At 38.9% G+C, this 19,235-nt stretch overlaps 1 protein-coding gene across 6 annotated transcripts in view; it reads left to right on the top strand.

Annotated features, from left to right (window-relative positions):
* Nucleotides 1-19,235, top strand: part of Phkb (phosphorylase kinase regulatory subunit beta) — a 188,190-nt gene that overhangs the window by 95,934 nt on the left and 73,021 nt on the right. For all 6 annotated transcript variants that reach the window (XM_029480583.1, XM_021169806.2, XM_021169805.2 and 3 more), the window contains one exon: nucleotides 6,744-6,838. In XM_029480583.1, the coding sequence (XP_029336443.1) occupies nucleotides 6,744-6,838 (95 nt within the window). The remainder of the gene's footprint in view (nucleotides 1-6,743; nucleotides 6,839-19,235) is intronic.

Here is a 19,235-nt window from a genome sequence, read left to right on the forward strand (position 1 = left end):
AAAGAATAGTCAGTCAAAGATGGTGCCCTAGTCATGTGCATTTTTAAAATTTGTTCTCTCCAGGAAGCGGGAGTGTGTGGGTTGGGGAGCAGGGTGGGGAAGGGTATAGGGGGATGGCATTTGAAATGTAAATGAAGAAAATATCTAATAAAAATATCAAAAATATCAAAATAAAAAAAAAACATTAACTCGAAAAACCAAAAAAAAAAAAAAAAGATTCCATTTTGGTATAATAGTGTTACCAAGGAAATTAGGATCCCTTTTGCGGTTCTTATCAATGAAAGAAATGAAGAACTTACTCAGAAGAAAATTTGAGGGTAATTTTATTAGGGTTAGGAAAAACAGACAGTAGGCCATAGAAGGGGATTGGAGACTTGGGGAGAAGACCCTGTGCTCTGAGTTATGCTGTTATGTTCAGCAACAGAGGGTCAGCAAGCAGCCCCATGGCAGCCTATCCGCTGAATGTCAAGGATGAAAGGAACTTTGGTGGTGGAAGGGAGGACAGAGAGGAAGATGGGCTGAGGGATAGCCCAAAGTGTTGGATGAAACATGCCTAGGCTTTGGTCAGCCTCAGAGTGAGAGATAGAAGAAGGAAAAGATAGACTTCCTACTGTCTACTGAGACAACCAGGTTGACTCAGTAGAGCTACATAGGTGTTCCACAGGAGACTGTACCAAGGGCCTGCTTGTGGAGACCAGATGTCCACCTTGGGTGCCAGTGCCCAGGAGTCTTCCACCTTGGTTTTTGTTGTTTTGTTTTGTTTTGAGATATTGTCCTTCATAGGTCTGGTGTAGGAGAATCAGACTGGAATGGCAGTTTTCAAACTCCAGGTATCTTTCTGTCCCTGCCTTACCAGCATTGGGATTGCAAGCACATGCTACCGTGCCGGGCTTTTTAAATATTGATTCCAGGGATCAAACCGAAGTCCCCATGCCTGCATGGGAAGCTCTTTTCTAGCCTCTGTTGTATATCTTAAAACTTTTTGTTTTGCATTTTGATACTTAAAACTAATTGAGGTAATATTCAAGGTATATTTTACAAACTCTTTTTTGCTTGCAAAATGCAAACAATAGTTTAACCTTTATATTTTAAGGGCTTTGTGTTTTGGACCTTGTTAGGTCCAAAGCAGGCTTCCTAAATGGCAGTGCTACTGACAATGTCCTAAATGACAATCTGGGCTCAGCTTAGGCTAGACTTTGACCAGGTAAGCAGAAGAAATGAGAAACAAAACTCAGCATTCCTCAGATATCTTGTGAAGCCAGTTTCTGTTTATCATGAAAAAGAATAAAAAACAAAAAACCATTACTTCCCTTTCCACCACCTATAGCTAGCTAATTCTGGCAATGGGCATCTAGTTTCTGATTAACCCAAAGGAGTTGACTTCAGTTCAGAATCCCCATGCTGGCCACTAGGCTGCTCTGGTCCACACTCTCTTTCCCTGCTCTTGATCCCAAGTGGTTCAGGCTCATGCACACCACCTCACACCACTATACCATCAGCAGCACCCCATCACCATAAACCTGACAATGCTTTTCCCAACAGTTGCTACTCTCTGCCCCAGCCCGCCCCTAGACAGCGCCAGCGGTTTGATTACCAAATCACCTCTCTTTCTGTTCACCAAGTGGTCTAGGACAGCAGTTTACTGCATCCTCACAATCTTATCCTGGAAATACTTGATTCTTTGAGGATGGGCACTGTGTTGTTATTGTAGAAAGCCATTCCTCTTTTGTCTGTTGTTCATTGTAATGCTAAATATTCAGTCATTGACCATTTACCTTTTCTTCATGCTCATCTCTGTTCATGAGAAAATGTATGCCATTAAACTGGCACACTAAGGACCCGTACCTTTGTTTCCTGAGGGACAAAAATCATGATTTTGTGTGTGTGTGTGTTGTCATTGATCCTCTAAGGATATTTGTCACTCTTACCACTATGGAAATTAATGCAATGACAACAGTTAGGGTTTTAATGCATGCTAATGCCACCAGTTTGTTTTGTTTAGTGAGTCAGTCTAGGGAGGTTCTACTTTTGGGAGTAAAGGCACTGTGCCAGGTACTGGGGATGTAGGCATGAGGAAAAAGTACACAGCCTGTGGTATTCTGGATGCACATTGTATAAATTAGAATGCACAGATACACATAGCAGTATCAGTAGTTCCTGAAAAAAATGCAAATAATTCTCTCAAGGACTTGACTAACCGGATGATTTATTATCTATTTTAGTAGATTAGCATTTAAGTTTCCTAAGGATATAGCTTTTCTTAATTGATCTGTCATCATTTAGAAATAAAAAATAAAAGAATTTCATTTCTGTATAATAACAACGAATATTATATAGTACTTGTCAGTTGTGGAGCGTTTTTTTACTTAGTGATGATATTAATGAACTAAGCAAATGGTTTGCTCTTTTAGAAGATCAATATACAGATCAACCCTGCATCATAACCCAAACTGAAATCAATAAAACCTTAACATGTAAATGTCTGCTGCAATGAAGCTTGTGTTTGGTTTTGATTTTGAAAACAATTTTTTTCTAAATAAAAGTGCATCTGCTATATGTTAGCTATGAGCAATTGGCTTAGGTATTTATGTTCTGTAGAATGAACAGGTTGTTAGAATTAATAGATCTCAGTGTTCAGATAACACTAAGAACTTAGTACTCATCTTTTAAGGGTTCTTACCCTTGCTGTTGTTTCTGCTGTTAGGAGTATTTTCATATTATTATTAAGAATTTCCAGGAGTTACTGAAATATCCTTTGGTGATTTTGTTTCTTGGACAACATTACAGTCGTGCTTGGGAGTTATCACAAAATAGAACTATAATAGAAAAATATTTCCAAAGCTTCAGAGCATTTTACCATCATTACCTCCCTGGTCTGTTTTTCAGAAGTATTCATTAACTAAAAGTGCAGTACCTAAAGCATTGTGGAAAATGAAATGTCCTTTTAAAAAATAAAATAAAATAAATCAAGGATCTGTGGATATAAACACATCGATAGCAAACTCAGCAGGTGTTGTTTTTATATGATCACAGTAGAACTAAAGATGAAAAATTTAATGCACATATTCTATAGGCTGAGTGTAATATAGCCTGTGCCTATGCATTTTAGTAGAAGTTAATTTCTTTTTTTTTTTTTTTTTTTTTCGAGACAGGGTTTCTCTGTGTAGCTCTGGCTGTCCTGGAACTCACTTTGTAGACCAGGCTGGCCTCGAACTCAGAAATTCACCTGCCTCTGCCTCCCAAGTGCTGGGATTAAGGGCGTGTGCCACCACCGCCCGACTTTAATTTCATTTTTAAAAGTTAACTAATCATGTATAGGTGTGTGGACATAAGAAAGATAATGTGCACATGTAAACATGTAAGATAATATGCAAATATAAACATGTATGATACACAACTGTAAAGAGACAAGATAGTGTGCAAATGTAAGCATGTCTGTACTGGAGGTTGTGCTCACTACAAACTTGCATAGTATCTTCCAACCTGAATTCCAAGAAGTTATGCAGAATCTCATTTCAGGAGTGTTTACCTGTTGCAACCTCGCTCCAACACAGTGCCTCCAAGCTCATGCAGAAGCCTAGCTACAGTGTGCCTCAGTGATGGTGGCCATCATCCAGGTGTGCTTTATAAAACACCAGAGGAACACTGACTGACTATGGCCTTCTTCCCGTATGCCTGACCCTGACCCTTCCATCTAGACCCTGACTCCCTTACTGCCTAGATCTTATCACAAGTTCCCCCAAGGACTCCACATGGAAGGGGCTTCCAGGTGCACTGTGATTGAGGCTGGCGATGCCTGCTCACTGGTACTTTTTGGAAATGCCATTTCCTAGCATCGTTCTAGAGTTTTATTATCCGGTAAATGTCTGTGTGACAGTATGGGACAGAAGTGCTTCTTCCCATGGTAACATGAGCATGTTTTAGAATACCTTTGTTGCTGTATAATTCTTGTGCTGTGCATTTTACCTACTGGGATCTTAGTTGTTTTAGTTTATTCCCAGAGTTGTTTGTTCGTCATCATGTTCCGTTTCAAAACATTTTCATCACATACTTTTCTCCAACCACTGACCTGCTAGCCAGACCCACCTGTACTTGGCCATCACAAATCTCCTGAACATCCCATAAGCTCAGTCACGTATAATATGTCCTTTTATGTCTGACTTCTCCAGCTTAGCATATTGTTTTCAAGACTCATCTATTTTGAATCCTGTATCAGAATTTTATTCTCTTTTATGGCAGAGAACATCCCTTTATATAAATACAACCTCATTTAATTAATTGATTGAATAATAATTTGAATTTTTGAAATTTCATCTTACATTATGACTGGTGTTATCCTTTTACACACAGCAGACCACATACAGTGCTGTAGTCTGACCTTAGGATAAGCCATCATGTCTTGGCCCACCTCATCTGTTGTTTGTTTTGGGAGACGGGGTCTTGTTATATTAGCCCTGGCTAGCCTGGAACTTGTGTGCTACCAGGTGGGCCTTAAACTCAACAAAGACTTCTCTCTGCCTCTGCCTGGGCCCCAGCCCGGCCCTGCTGGGATTAAAGGTGTGGCCACCAGTCACAGCTCTTCTGCTTCAACATTTGGGTTGTTTCCATTTGGAAACTATCACAAATAATGTTACTTGTAACTTTCACATATAAATTATTTGACATTTTTCATTCCTATGAGATGTATATGTAGTAAAGGGTATTAGTCATAAGCTAGCTTTTATGTCTTCACATGTTGAGCAACTTTTCTAGATTCTTTCCAACCCAATGGCGTGCTTTTGCTTTCCTGCCAACAATTTCTGAGGTTCTACATTCTCTACATCCTTACCAAGTTTTGTTCTTAACTATTTTAAATTGTTATCAATATTATATCTATCCTGATAGGAGTGAATTGGTATCTCATTTGGGTATTTTTTAACATTCTCCAAATTATTAATGTTGTGAAGCAATTTTTCGTATGTTTATTGGTAGTTTCTTTGGAAGAATTCAGTTATGTGGCTACTTTTAAGTTGAAGTTTTGTCATTGTTGACTTATAAGAGTTCATTATATATTCTAAATATAGGTCACCTTAGGAACACAATTTGATATTATTTTCTACCATTCACTGGGCTATCACTTCACTTTATCAGTAGTGTTTTTTGAAGAATAAAAGGATAAAACATTTATGAAATGTAAGTCAACAGAACTTACTTCTAACAGGCTTACAGTTTAGCACTTACATGTGGCTTTTTATTTTACTTTGTATATGTAGTCTCTCCCTGAGTTTCAAAAATGTCTAGGGGACAACATATACAAACAAGAATTTTATATTGATATGTTGTAATATAATAATTGTTATTTTGTAATTAAACTGTCTTTGCATTTGGTAAATCCTATGTGATCTTGGTATATAATTCCTTTTATATGTTAATTCCTAACATTTTGTTAAGAGTTTGTGTGTAGCACTTGGAGGCAGAGGCAGGCAGATCTCTGTAATTTCAAGGCCAGCCTAGTGTACAGAGTGAGTTCTAGGACAGCCAAGCCTACACAGAGAAACCTTTTTCGCAAAAAAAAAAAAAAAAAAAAAAAAAAAGATTTTATGCGTGTATATTCATAGGAATTTTGGGTTTATAGTTTCCTTATAACTTGGCAATTGTGAACTAGAAAATGTTTACCCTTTTATCTGTGCAAAAGTTTGTGAACAATGATTTTACTTCCTCTTTTAACTATTTGTTTAACATCACCAATGAAACCTTAAACTGGTCGTTTTTGTACATGTATGAGTGTGTATGTGCAGGTGTGTGTACACATGTGTGTGTGCATGTGTTTGTGTGTCTGAGTGTGTGTGTTTCATATGTGTGTATAAAGTAGGATGTGTATGAATGTGTGTGAGAGTTTAAAGCCTCAGTCCCTTTACTTTTTATAAATGTGCTCAGTTCTTTCTGTGTGTTCTTCTTGAGCTCCTTTCCAGAGTTTGTGTCTTTCCAGGATTTGCAACCCAGGTTGCCTAATTGTTCTCTGATCACACTTAGGTCGGACATAGTGCTCCCACCTAAGTCTCTGGATGTTTTCTGTCACTCTTTGTTCTTATTTGTATCTTCAGATCAATTTAGCCATTCATCAGTGTGTTCTTTTAGCTTTTCATAAGCCTGGCTTTGATTTAATATTCTCTATTGATTTTTTTGCCTTTTAGTTCATTAATTTCAACCTTTATCATTTCCATTCTTCTTTTATTTAATCTTCTCCTGAAATTTCTGTCTGCAGATAGGAACTAGGGTATTGCTTTTATATTTGGCTCTATTTAATATGTACACAATTGGTGATGATGTCCCCATGAGCGGTGCTCCTTCTGCATCCTCTACCTCTTGTTTGGGCCCGAGTGGCTTTGGGAGTAGAACCGTGTGTATGCTAGCAAAAGCTCTATAGCCTGGCCCTAGAAGGACTTTCTCATTTTGCTTTGATTTTTCCACTTGGCCATTGGTTATTTATGAGGAGGTCACTGAATTTCCTTATGTTCATTGATTTGTGAATTTCTTTTGTCACTAGCTTCTTGTTTTATTTCATTGTAGTGAAGGAATATACTTTCTACTGTTTCAATCCTTGCATTTATCTTCTGCCCTACCATATCTTGTTTCTCAGAGAATGTGCTGGGAGAAGAATGGATACCTTTCTCTTGTTGAGTGGAACGGCTCACAGAGTTGTTTGTGTTTGATGTGTTCTGCTCTATTGATGATGTCCCTTGATTTCTTTTTTCTTTTTTCAGCTGATGAGCTAATCAGCCCTAAAGACATTGACCCTGTCCAGCGCTTTGTCCCACTTCAGGATCAACGTAACGTGAGCATGAGATACTCAAATCAGGTAAAGAGATACTTTTATTTTTAATTTAGATTTAGCCAAAGGCATTTAAAAGTTCATTAAAGGAGAATTTTATTCACAGTGTGTTTTTTCTGGCTTCTTCTGTGGAAAAGACTTCTTTTTACTTAAGATTAAGTTGTGATAAAGGACTATTTGTAGATAAGGGATTAGAAACGTGTCTTCCGGATAAATGCTTCCAGAATCAGGTGATTTCTGATGCCATGGATACCGTGCAGGTGGTTTGCAGGAGGACAGATGACATGTTATAGAAGGGATTAGGAGGTCATGGTTAAGAGCCCTGTGTCTTCCTGACAGGCCTGTATAACTGGAGAGAGATGTTCTTAGCACACTGTGACATGATCCGGGAGGGAATGGTTTTTAAATTCTTATGTTTACTAGCTATGGCTTTAGACTGTGTTGTGTCAACACACTCTAAAGTGTTTGCAGTATCAGCAAGATTGATGTTGACTTGAGCAAACCCTCAACTATTAAATGATACCAGTAATGAGGACTGTTAAAATGAAAATGTTGTCGATCGTGGAACCTGCCTGAGGAGAAAGGAAATGAGCCCGTGTGTGCCTGGGTTTCCAAGCAGTTAGACTGCATTTAATAAAAGTGACATCAGCACATACAGTTGATATGCTTGCAAATCCAAACTCTTCCTTTATTTTAAAAAATGCACACATGCACCCACATGCATACACACATAAAAAATGAATGAATGAATATTAAAGTTTTAAAAAGAACAAAAATTCTATGTGTTAATATGCAATAAGAAAATTTTAGTGGCCTATTAGCCTCTGTAAGATAAGGATATGGCCTTTATCTTAGGCCAGTGTGTTATGTCAATATGTACTTGTACCCATGGAGGTGTTCAGGTTAACTTAAGAAATATAAAATGAGGAGTCTATTTAATTCTATATTACTCAACTCCAGGACTCAGCTATGTTCACACTATATGTTCATTCACACTGTCATTTACACGGTATTTTATGTGCTTAACCTAGTTCTCTAGGGTCCTAGAGGATATATTAAACCTTTTCTCAAGTTGAAGTATAGGAGCAGAAGAAAGAGCTACAAAGTATGTCATAGCTATGTGGCTAACAAAATTACTCATTTTTCCTGCTTGACATATGCAAGGCAGTTTGTAGGCTATCTGTGATTCATAGGACTCAATATACTTGCAGCTCTTTCCTACTCTAGAAAGTCTATTTGGAGCATAGTACGGTAAGAGTAAACTGTAGAGAGAATCTCCTGCTAACTGTTCATATGTATGGCAAGCCTTCTAGAATCAGCCAATTCTTAGCTAAGAGAAGTGCTCTGGGCAGAATACTGGGTTCGTCTCCAGCAGCATGAGCAGGGTATACCTGCACAGCCCTAAACAGAGTCTCTGAGAGGGAGGGTGAGGATCCCCAACAGAAAACTGCTGGGAACTGGGATTGCCCTCTCCCCAGCAGCCTGGCTGTAAAATAAGGTCCTCTTGCTGCTTTCTCAGCCATTGAACATGCTTGACATGCCTAAAACCATTGTTATAGCTGAGCACAATGAGCTGGTGAAATATAAGCAAGAAATAACACCCAATATGCAGCCCTTTCTTTGGCTGAAGTGTTGGCATTGTAGCTGGGCAGTGACTGGCCATGTTGAACTTTGTGAGTGAAGGGTCTCTTGGGGATCGACCAAGTGCTCTACATTCTGCCAGATGTTGCAAAAGCTAACAGAGTACTTTAATGCCAATGATGCATAAAAGGAGAAATCTACCTTTCAAGGAAGTTGTGTCAGAAGACCTCAGATCCACCTCTGGCCTTCATGGGTCACTAGAGGCCACAGAACTTGGAAACTTGCTAAACAAACTGTAGCCAGTTTTTTGTTGTTGTTGTTTTTTTTTTTTTTTTTGGTTCTTTTGTGGGTTCTTGTTCTTCCACCCTTCTCTACCGTTTTCTTCCATCCTTTCAACCCCCTAACACTAGATAAGAGAGAAAAAAGGATAGAGGGGGAAGGAAAGCGATCTCTGAATAAAGTCAGGGGTCAGAAAGAGGATAACATTATGGTTAGACTACTTCCTGCTGACTACAGACTTCCAAGTTCCTTGGGGCAAGTTTGATCTTGCTGTCAGGGTATCCAGTTTCTTTTTGTTGTTTCTTCTTTGCTTAGGACTGACTGCAACTAACAACAATCAACAAACAAACAACAACACCCCAACCTGCCTCTCAGAGCCCTAGCATTTATATACCCTTTGAAAAGTGCACAGCGTTCCAAACATCACACAACCACAGAAACTATCTGCACCTGGTAAAATCACGCCCCTACTAGAGCACAAGGCAAATCATAGTCAGCTGGTGCTGACAGTCCAAAACAGCTCCATATGCCCACACCTGGGATCAAAATGAAAACATATCCCCATAATATTTCTGTGTCTTTTAAAGAAACTAAAGCTCCGAAACTGTCACTACAATACACAGGTAGAGTTCTGTGTGGGGAAACATGCTGAGTATGGCCGTTAAATGGAGAGGCTCTTGGAGCAAGTTCTACTTGTGGAATGCAAGCTAAGCATCTGTCCCTGTGAAGATCCAGAAATGTGCTTAGTAACCCAGCAATGTGCAGCATGGTTATCCTGACTCTTAGTGAGTGTCAGTCTTGTAGGCATGAGCTGGTCTGGTTCCTCTGGAGAAACCCAGGTGTTCAGTATAAATCACAGATGGTCTAAGGAGGCAGGTGAACTGTCACCAAGGGCTCCCGTTCAGGTAAACACTCTTCCTCCATAGCCTTTTAAATTTTCACAAACATTTTTCATACCTTTGGAATTTTCATTATTACTAACATTTGAATAAAATTAGAATTTTAATTATTTGTCCTAGAGTATATTTTTGCTGCACTATATTACTGTTTCAAGTATTCCTTACCTTTTTCCTCCAAGTACTCTTTCAATCATAATTTAAATTATACTAATTCATTTTCACTGTTTTTTGACAGACTTTTCTTAATACTTATTTAAAATGTTTTATTGTAAAAAGCTTTTTAAATCTCAGTCAAAATTTTTAGCTATTAATTGATAAAAAAAATTTAACTCTTTATTTTGAAGGAAATATGGGGAAATATAGCCACAGTAGATTACAGAGAAAGTCAGAGTTTCTAGGAATCCCTCCTCCACCTCCAACAAAAAATTATAGAGAACATGGAGTTCCCAGGAATCTGCCCTCCACCTCCTATGGTGCTAGTAGCTGCGTATTGTTATTAAATAGTGAAAAGCCGAATCTAGCACTGATGCAGCTCTGGTTTCCTGAGGTGTGCATGTGTCATCTGCAGCGACTTTATCACATGGAGCTCAGCATCATGGCCGTGCACCAACACCTTCATCTTAGAACCATGCTTCTCCTTTTGCTTCCGCACCAGCTCCTGGCAACCACCAATGCATTTTCTCTTTTACGATTTATAAGTTTTCAATTAAGAGTTATATAATTGAATATGGCTAGCATTTAACACTTCTGTAAAGCCATCCATTTGTTGCATGTGTCTGTATACCCTTTATATGACTGAATTGTACTCAATGTGATGACTGTAGTGTAGTTTATTTTCCTATTGCCTTGTAGAGGACAGGCTGTGAGTTTTGTGAATACTCAACTATATTCCCTGTGGTCACTGAATACCAATCTGATTGTGATCATTCATATTCCGCTTATAAATTTGATTTAAAGCTTGATTAAGGTGAAAGATGATGTGCTATGCTTAATGCATTGTCTTCTCACTGTCTTCTCCTTCTGGTGTGATTTTCTGTTTCAAGAGCTCCCTTTACATTATCTATGGATAAGTCTTCCAGCAACCAATTTCATAGTTTTCCTTTGTCAGAGAATATTTTTATGTTGCCTTTGGTCCTAAAGTGGAGGGGTTTTGGATAGGATTCCTGATTGATCGTCTCCATAATTTCAGATGGAAAATTCTGTTGGCTCAAATTTGTGTGCACCCTTTGTCTCTGTGCTAAGCCTCCTTATACCACAAAGCCCAGCTGATAGATCAATCTGCCTTCTTTGTGGCTGTCTACTGATGGAGCAGGGTTGGATACATCTGCAACTCTCTGAAGCCATTATAGGTATATTGAGCTGCCCTCAAATACCAAGTTGTACAAAACTGTGGGTGGCCAACTGTTGCCTCAGTTGAGAAGCTGGGGCTGGACTCTGCATAGTGGTCTCTGTTGTGCTTTTGTGTCCTGCTACTATTGTAAAAGAGAAAGCTTTCTTTTGTTCCCTTGGCTCTGCTTTAGGCTACCAGCATCTCCCAGTGAGTGCCAGGCCTCAGAATCCCACTTTGCTACCATTATTTGGACTCTGAGATGTCTAGGCAGTACAGCCTGTCACCTTTCAGACCCACTTCAAAGCCCTTAGGAATACCCTTCTAGGGTCCCTAGTTCCTACTTTTAGGACTTTTTAATGAATAATTTATAAGTCTTTTAATCAGTAAAAAAAGGGTTTTGTGTTCTTTGACTTTATAAGTATTTAAATATTTGTACAATAGCATCCATATAATTTGTATCTTATATAATTCACTACTTTAAATCACACAATTCAACATTTTTTACAATATATTTTCTAAAGTCAATTTTACTTTTTTATCTTCAGAAAGAAAAAAAAACCCTACACTTTTAGTCACTCTTCTTTCTCAGTGTTGTTCACTATTTGCCCTCAACAACTGTGTCTGTATAGTTTGCCTATTGTATAATCTGTAGTATTTCATGACTAGCATTCTCCTCAGTGTTAAGTTTTCTTTTTTATTTTTTAGATATTTTCTTTATTTACATTTCAAATGTTATCCCCTTTCCTAATTTTCCCTCCGAGAATCTCCTATCCCCTCCCCACCTGCCCCTGCTCCCCAACTCACCTACTCCTGCTTCCTGGTTCTGGCATTCCCCTATGCTGGGGTATAGAATCTTCACAGGACCAAGGGCCTCTCCTCCCATTGATGAGTGACTAGGTCATCCTCTGCAACATATGCAGGTAGAGCCATGAGTCCCACCATGTGTTTTCTTTGATGGGTGGTTTAGTCCCAGGGAGTCCTGGTTGGTTCATATTGTTGTTCCTCCTAGGGGTTGCAAACCCCTTCAGCTCCTTCGGTACTTTCTCTAGCTCTTTCACTGGGGACCTTGTGCTCCATCCAATGGATGGCTGTGAGCATCCACTTCTGTATTTGTCAGGCAATGGCAGAACCTCTCATGGGACTGCTATATCAGGCTCCTGTCAGCAAGCTCTTGTTGGCATCTGCAATAGTGTCTGGGTTTGTTGGTTGTTTATGGGATAGATCTTCAGGTGGGGCTGGATATCATTCTTCAGTCTCTGGATGGTCATTCCTTCAGTCTCTGCTCCGAACATTGTCTCTGTAACTCCTTCCACGGGTATTTTGTTCCCCCTTCTAAGAAGGAATGAAGTATCCACACTTTGGTCTTCCTTCTTCTTGAGTTTCATGTGTTTTGCAAATTGTATCTTGGGTATTCTCACTTTCTGGGCTAATATCCACTTATCAATGAGTGCATATCATGTGTGTTCTTTTGTGATTGGGTTACCTCACTTAGGATGATATCCTCCAGATCCATCCATTTGTCTAAGAATTTCATAAATTCATTGTTTTTAATAGCTGAGTAGTACTCCATTGTGTAAATGTACCACATTTTCTGTATCCATTCCTCTGTTGAGAGACATCTGGGTTCTTTCCAGCTTCTGGCTATTATAAGTAAGGCTGCTATGAACATAGTGGAGCATGCGTCCTTATTACAAGTTGGAGCATCATCTGGGTATATGTCCAGGAGTGATAAGTCTGGGTCCTCAGGTAGAACTATGTCCAATTTTCTGAGGAACCGCCAAACTGATTTCCAGAGTGTTTGTACCAGCTTGCAATCCCTCCAGCAATGGAGGTGTGTTCCTCTTTCTCCACATCCTCACCAGCATCTGCTGTCACCTGAGCTTTTGATTTTAGCCATTCTGACTGGTGTGAGGAAGAATCTCAGGGTAGTTTTAATTTGCATTTCCCTGATGACTAAAAATGTTGAACGTTTCTCTTTCTTTTTCTTTTTTAGTGTTAAGATTTCAAGGGACATATCTGTGACAGCACTTAATAGCACTCCATTCCTTTTTTAGTAGAATAGCACATCATTTTACATCTATGTTTTATTTTGCTTGTAATCATTTGAGTTGTTTCTAAGCTTTGGCCGTTATGAATGACATTGCTGCCAGCCTCCAAGTGCAGCCGTTGTGTTACACATGTCTTCATTTATCTTGGATCTATATCTCAGAGTGAAATAGCTGGGTCATGACCTAAGCTCCAGGTGAACTCCCGAGGACCTGCTTGCCTTTCTTCCATTATAACACTATTTTGCACTTCATCCAGTGTCCTAGGGTTTCCATTTTTCTGCATTCTTTTTTTTTTTCTGGTTTCTAATATCTTTTTTTTTAATTAGGTATTTTCCTCATTTACATTTCCAATGCTATCCAAAAAGTCCCCAATACACTCCCCCCCCCCCACTCCCCTACCCACCCACTACCACTTTTTGGCCCTGGCGTTCCCCTGTACTGGGGCATATAAAGTTTGCAAGTCCAATGGGCCTCTCTTTCCAGTGATGGCCGACTAGGCCATCTTTTGATACATATGCAGCTAGAGTCAAGGGCTCTGCATTCTTACTGGCACTTATTTCCTGGACTTTAGGGTGTTGGGGATGGTAAAGTCATATCTAACTGTGTTTGATTCATATTCCCTTAGTTACAGAAACCGATCACACTTTCATATGTGTGCTGGTAGTTGAGTTACACACGTCCTTCACTTGTACTGAATGATTCCTTATCTGACTGCAAACATTTCCTCCCATGCAGTGAACTCTCTATCATCCCACTTTCTTTGAGATGATTGAAGCACAGAAGTTTTGAATTTTGATGAGGCATGATTTTTCTTCATTTATTTTTGCTTTTAGTCATGTCTAAAAGCCTAGTCCAAAATTACAAGCTTGTGACTTTTCTTTGCTTACCTTTTCTCCTAAGAACTTAGCAGTATTTGCCCTGAATATAGGTGTGGGGTCTGCTTTTACTCAGTCTTTATATCAGGTGTGATGGAGGAACCCAACTTATTTCTTTGCATGTTTATCTGCAGTTGTCATCATTTGCTGAATCTTAACAGCAGCTTCTAGCATAAGTTTCTAAATAGAGTAAAGATATATAATATTCATTACTTTAGCCATTCACAAAGTGAATAGTCTGTTGGTTCAAATATGTTCAAAATATTTTGTAGCTGTCACCATTGTCCGTACTAAAAACTCTGTAATAATCTCCATCTTCAGCAAAAACCAAACTCATTTAATGTCTGCTCTCTCTTCCTCCACCCCCTGGTAACCACTGTTATCCTTTCTGTCTCTGAATTTGCAAATAATGTAGGCAGAATCACACAATAGTCATTCCCCTGTATCTTGATCATGTCATTAAGCATAATTTCTAGAATAATTTTGTATATTTTCATTAATGTGGTGTTCCCGTTTCTTCCTGGCAGTTATTTTCTATGTGCCTGAAGTGATTCATTATCTGGTTGTTTATAATATAATAAATGTATAATAAATGTGCTGATTATTCTCAGAATATTAAATAGTCTCCTTCCCAATAAGAAGTGGAAATTATGACTGGGAGGGTTTTTTCTGGCTAGCCTCAGTCACTGGTACCTAAATCTCTGGTAGGAAGCATTTCCGATACACATCACTCTGCCCTTGACAAGTGCTAGATCATGAAGGTCGCTCTTTGATGAGCTTCTATCTGGGGTGCAGGCAGTATAAGCCTGTTTGTTTAAAATTATGCAACCCAAGTCCTGCTGTACACCTGACCTTCGCTTTTAGAGCCACTCCCCCAACCTTTACTCAGTGCTTCTCTGCCATTCTCAGCTCCTTCCACCTACACCCTGTTGTACCTGCAAAGTGACTCTCCAGGCCACCTAGGTGGGGGTCAGCTTTCAGGCCAGCATCACAGAGGTGTCACCGGCAAATCTAGATTGCTTGGAAGATTTGACATGGGAATCATCTTTCTAGCACTTCTGTGCTGCCCTCTATGGTCTAGGTCCTCATTGAACTTTGAGGAAATTTGCTAAGTTAGCTTGTGGGGTGTTATGGAGCAGCCACATGGCTGGAGACCATCTGTGCAGGAATTGAGTTTACTGCCATGCAAAAAAGGTTAGAGGGCCTCATAATTTACTATGTAAATTAGATAGCACTTCTCCAACTGGATTTATAGCTCTTTCCCTCCTCTAAATTTTTCTATAAAGTCTATTCAGTATTAAAAGGTTTATTAATCTTGGATGCTCTAAGGATATTTGCACGTGGCTCAGTTTTATTTGGGTTGGTTTATCAATATGGCCTCAAATAGTTAACCAGTTTTAGATATAATTTCTACTTCAAAGAAATAAAACAAACTAACTCTGTTAGCTTGACAAAAGATATGTTGTTCATATGGGATGGAAAAGCTAAATTTATTTACCTATGTGTGTGGTTGTAAAGTTTAATAGAACATAGCAATTCTTATGATTATTAAAATAAAACAGACTGAAGTAGTCAAGGCACACAAAATGTTTCTGAAAACCTAGCCTGACTGTGTCATGGCTATGCCGACGTTGGCCTCAGATAATTATCTCTGTAGTCTCAAAGGACATGTGAATCTCTTATCAACACTGTTTATACCAGAGCCTATTAAAAAATTAAATACCTTGATCAAAAACTTCAGAACTAAGAAAGTTGAATTGCATGTTTAAAGAGAACTTTTAATGGCATCATTCTAATTAACCTGCTGAACTTATTAAGTCTCAGCAATAAACATGTTATATAATAAAATATTTTATCTGTAAGATGAAGATTTGCTGCTCATGGATGAAATAGAAGTTAAATAGATCTAAATAAGCAAGTAAAATTTATGGTCTAAAGTAAAGATATACAGTGAGTAGTGGGATCTGCTACTGTGTAAATAATTGTTCCTGACATCTAACTCTGAGGAAGAAAAACAGTGAGTGTCCTCGTAAGTAAATGTATTGGCTTTACCTTGAATCTTCCTCCACCTGACCCTCTTTATTTTTGTCTTGTCTTTCTGACTGTCTGTCTTTCTTTCTCTCCCTTTCTTTCTTTCTTTCTTTCTTTCTTTCTTTCTTTCTTTCTTTCTTTCTTTCTTTCTCTCTCTCTCTCTCTCTCCCTCCCTTTCTTTCTTTCTTTCTTTCTTTCTTTCTTTCTTTCTTTCTTTCTTTCTACAAGAGATAGGGTCTCATGTAGCTTGGGTTGCCTTATACTGGTTCAGTAGCAGATGACCTTGAAGATCTGATCCTCTTACGACTAGCTATCAGAGTCCTAGATGCTGCCTATTGGCAGGCACCAGCAAATCCCACTGTGTATGTACCTTAGTTTACTGCATACATTATGTGTGACATTGTCCTCTCCACTACCAGGGAGTGGAGAACCTCTGCTTCCCTGAGGTGTAATTTCTATTTCATGAGTTCCTTTGCTTCAAGGTGTTTTGGGCCACTATTTTGGTGAATAAAATGTGTATGTGATGAGTTCTTTGAGGCAGTATTTCATCACTGTGTCATAGTTATGGTGGAACAGATCACATATGCTGAGAGATTCTTGAGAGAATTCAGTTTCGAGTGCCGTGTTACAGCTCTCAATCTGAGATGTAGATCAGCACAGTTAATGTGACAGGAAAGGAGTGCTAGGCCACCTTGGGCCTGAACTCGGTAGACAGTCTCACAGCGAAGACTCTCCACCCCACAGGCACCTTAGCACACCCAGGATCTTAGGATCACTGGTGAGTGGAACATGACATCTGTTCCAACAGAACTGGGGGTACCTGGGGCCAGGTAGAGCAGGGATACAGGAACCCCGCCTAACCATTGGCTCAGGTTCCTTCTGGTCAGCGCCGGTCTACTTTGGTTTCGAACTTAGAGGACAACCCCACAGTCCCCAGAAGAGGTACCACTTCCAGGCATTCTAACACACCCAGGATCTTAGGATCCCAGGTTCCCAGGAGCTTGGTCACACCAGGATCTCAGCATCACAGGATACCAGAATCACAGGATCACAAAGAAAGCTGGACTCTGAGAAGTACTGACTCAACTGGGATTACAGGAAGGCAGACTCCAATCAGATATAGCAAGGTCAGGGAGCACTTGTGAGAAAATCAGATGGCTGGAGGCAAGCTTAAGAACAGAAACAAGAGAAACCAAGGTTACTTGGCATCATCAGAACCCAATCTCCCACCATAGCAAGTACTGGATACACCATCACACCAGAAAAGCAAGATATGGATCTAAACTCACTTCTCATGATGATGATGAAGGACTATAAGAAGGACATAAATAACTCCCTTAAAGAAATACAAGAGAACACATCCAAACAGGTGAAAGAATTGATTCAAATCATCCAGGATCTAAAAATGGAAGTAGAAACAGTAAAGAAATCACAAAGGGAGACAACTCTGGAGATAGAAAACTGAGGAAAGAAGTCAGGAGCCATTGATGCAAGCATAACAAACAGAATACAAGAGATAGAAGAGAGAATCTCAGGTGCAGAAGATACCATAGAAAACACTGACTCAACAATTAAAGAAAATGTGAAATGCAAAAAGATCCTAACCAAAAACATCCAGGAAATCCAGGACACAATGAGAAGACCAAACCTAAGGATAATAGGTTTAGAGAAGAAGGAATATTTTCAACTTAAAGGGCCAGTAAATATCTTGAACAAAATTATAGAAGAAAACTTCCCCAACCTAAAGAAAGAGATGCCCGTGAATATACAAGATGCCTACAGAACACCAATAGACTGGACCAAAAAAAGAAATTCCTCCCGACACATAATAATAAAAAGACCAAACAACAAATGAACTAAACAAAGAAAGAATATTAAAAGCAGTAAGGGAAAAAGGTCAAGTAACATATAAAGGCACACCTATCAGAATTACACCAGACTTCTCACCAGAGACTATGAAAGGTGGAATGTCCTGTTCAAATGTCATACAGATCCTAAGGGAGCAGAAATGGCAGCCCAGGCTACTATACTCAGCAAAACTATCCATTATCTTAGACAGAGAAACCAAGGTATTCCATGACCAAACCAAATTTACACAACATCTTTCCACAAATCCAGCCCTTCAAAGGATAATAAAGGGGAAACTCCAACACAAGGAGGGAAACTATGCCCTAAAAAAAGCAAGAAAGTAATCTTTCAACTAACCTAAAAGAAGATAACAATTTCCAACAAAAACAATTTCACACATGAACAAAATTCCGACTCCAAAAAAAAAAAAAAATAACAGGAAGCAACAACGACATTTCCTTAATATCTCTTAATAACAATGGGCTTAATTCCCCAATAAAAAGATATGGACTATCAGACTGGTTATGTAAACAGGACCAAACATTTTGTTGCATACAAGAAACTGACCTCAGTGACAAAGACAGACACTACTTTAGAGTAAAAGAGTAGAAAACAATTTTCCAAGGAAATGGTCCCAGGAAATAAGCTGGAGTAGCCATTCTAATATGAATAAAATTGACTTTAAACCTAGAGTTATCAAGTAAGATAAGAAGGGACACTTCATTAAAGGTAAAATTTACAAAGATGAACTCTCAATTATGAGCATCTATGCTCCAAATGCAAGGGCATCCATGTTCATTAAAGAAACTTTAGTAAAGCTCAAAACACACATTGCACCGCATACAATAATCATGGGAGACTTTAACACCCCACTCTCATCAATGGAGAGATCCTGGAAACAAACTAAACAGAGACACAGGGAAACTAACAAGTTATGAACAAAATGGATTTAACAGATATCTACAAAATATTTTATCCTAAAACAAAAGGATGTAACTTCTTCTCAGCACCTCATGGTACCTTCTCCAAAATTGACCATATAATTGGTCACAAAACAGGCCTCAACAGATAAAAAAAATATTGAAATTATCCCATGCATCCTATCACATCACTATGGACTAAGGCTGATCTTCAATAATAACATAAATGATAGAAAACCCACATACACATGGAAGCTGAACAACACTCTACTCAATGATAACTTGGCCAAGGAAGAAATTAAAGACTTTTCAAAGTTTAATGAAAATGAAGCCAGAACATATCCAAACTCATGGGAAACAATGAAAGCAGTCTGAAGAGGAAAACTCAAAGCTCTGAGTGCTGCCAGAAAGAATCTGGAGAGAGCATAGATGAGCAGCTTAACAGCACACCTATAAGCTCTAGAACAAAAAGAAGCAAATACACCCAAGAATAGACAGGAGGAAGTAATCAAACTCAGGGCCAAAACAAACCAAATAGAAACAAAAAGAACTAAACAAAGAATCAGCCAAACTAGGAGCTGTTTTTGTTTGTTTGTTTGTTTTTTGAGAAAAT

This window comes from Mus caroli, chromosome 8, assembly GCF_900094665.2.
Source record: "Mus caroli chromosome 8, CAROLI_EIJ_v1.1, whole genome shotgun sequence".
In the NCBI taxonomy this organism is placed as follows: Eukaryota; Metazoa; Chordata; class Mammalia; order Rodentia; family Muridae; genus Mus; species Mus caroli.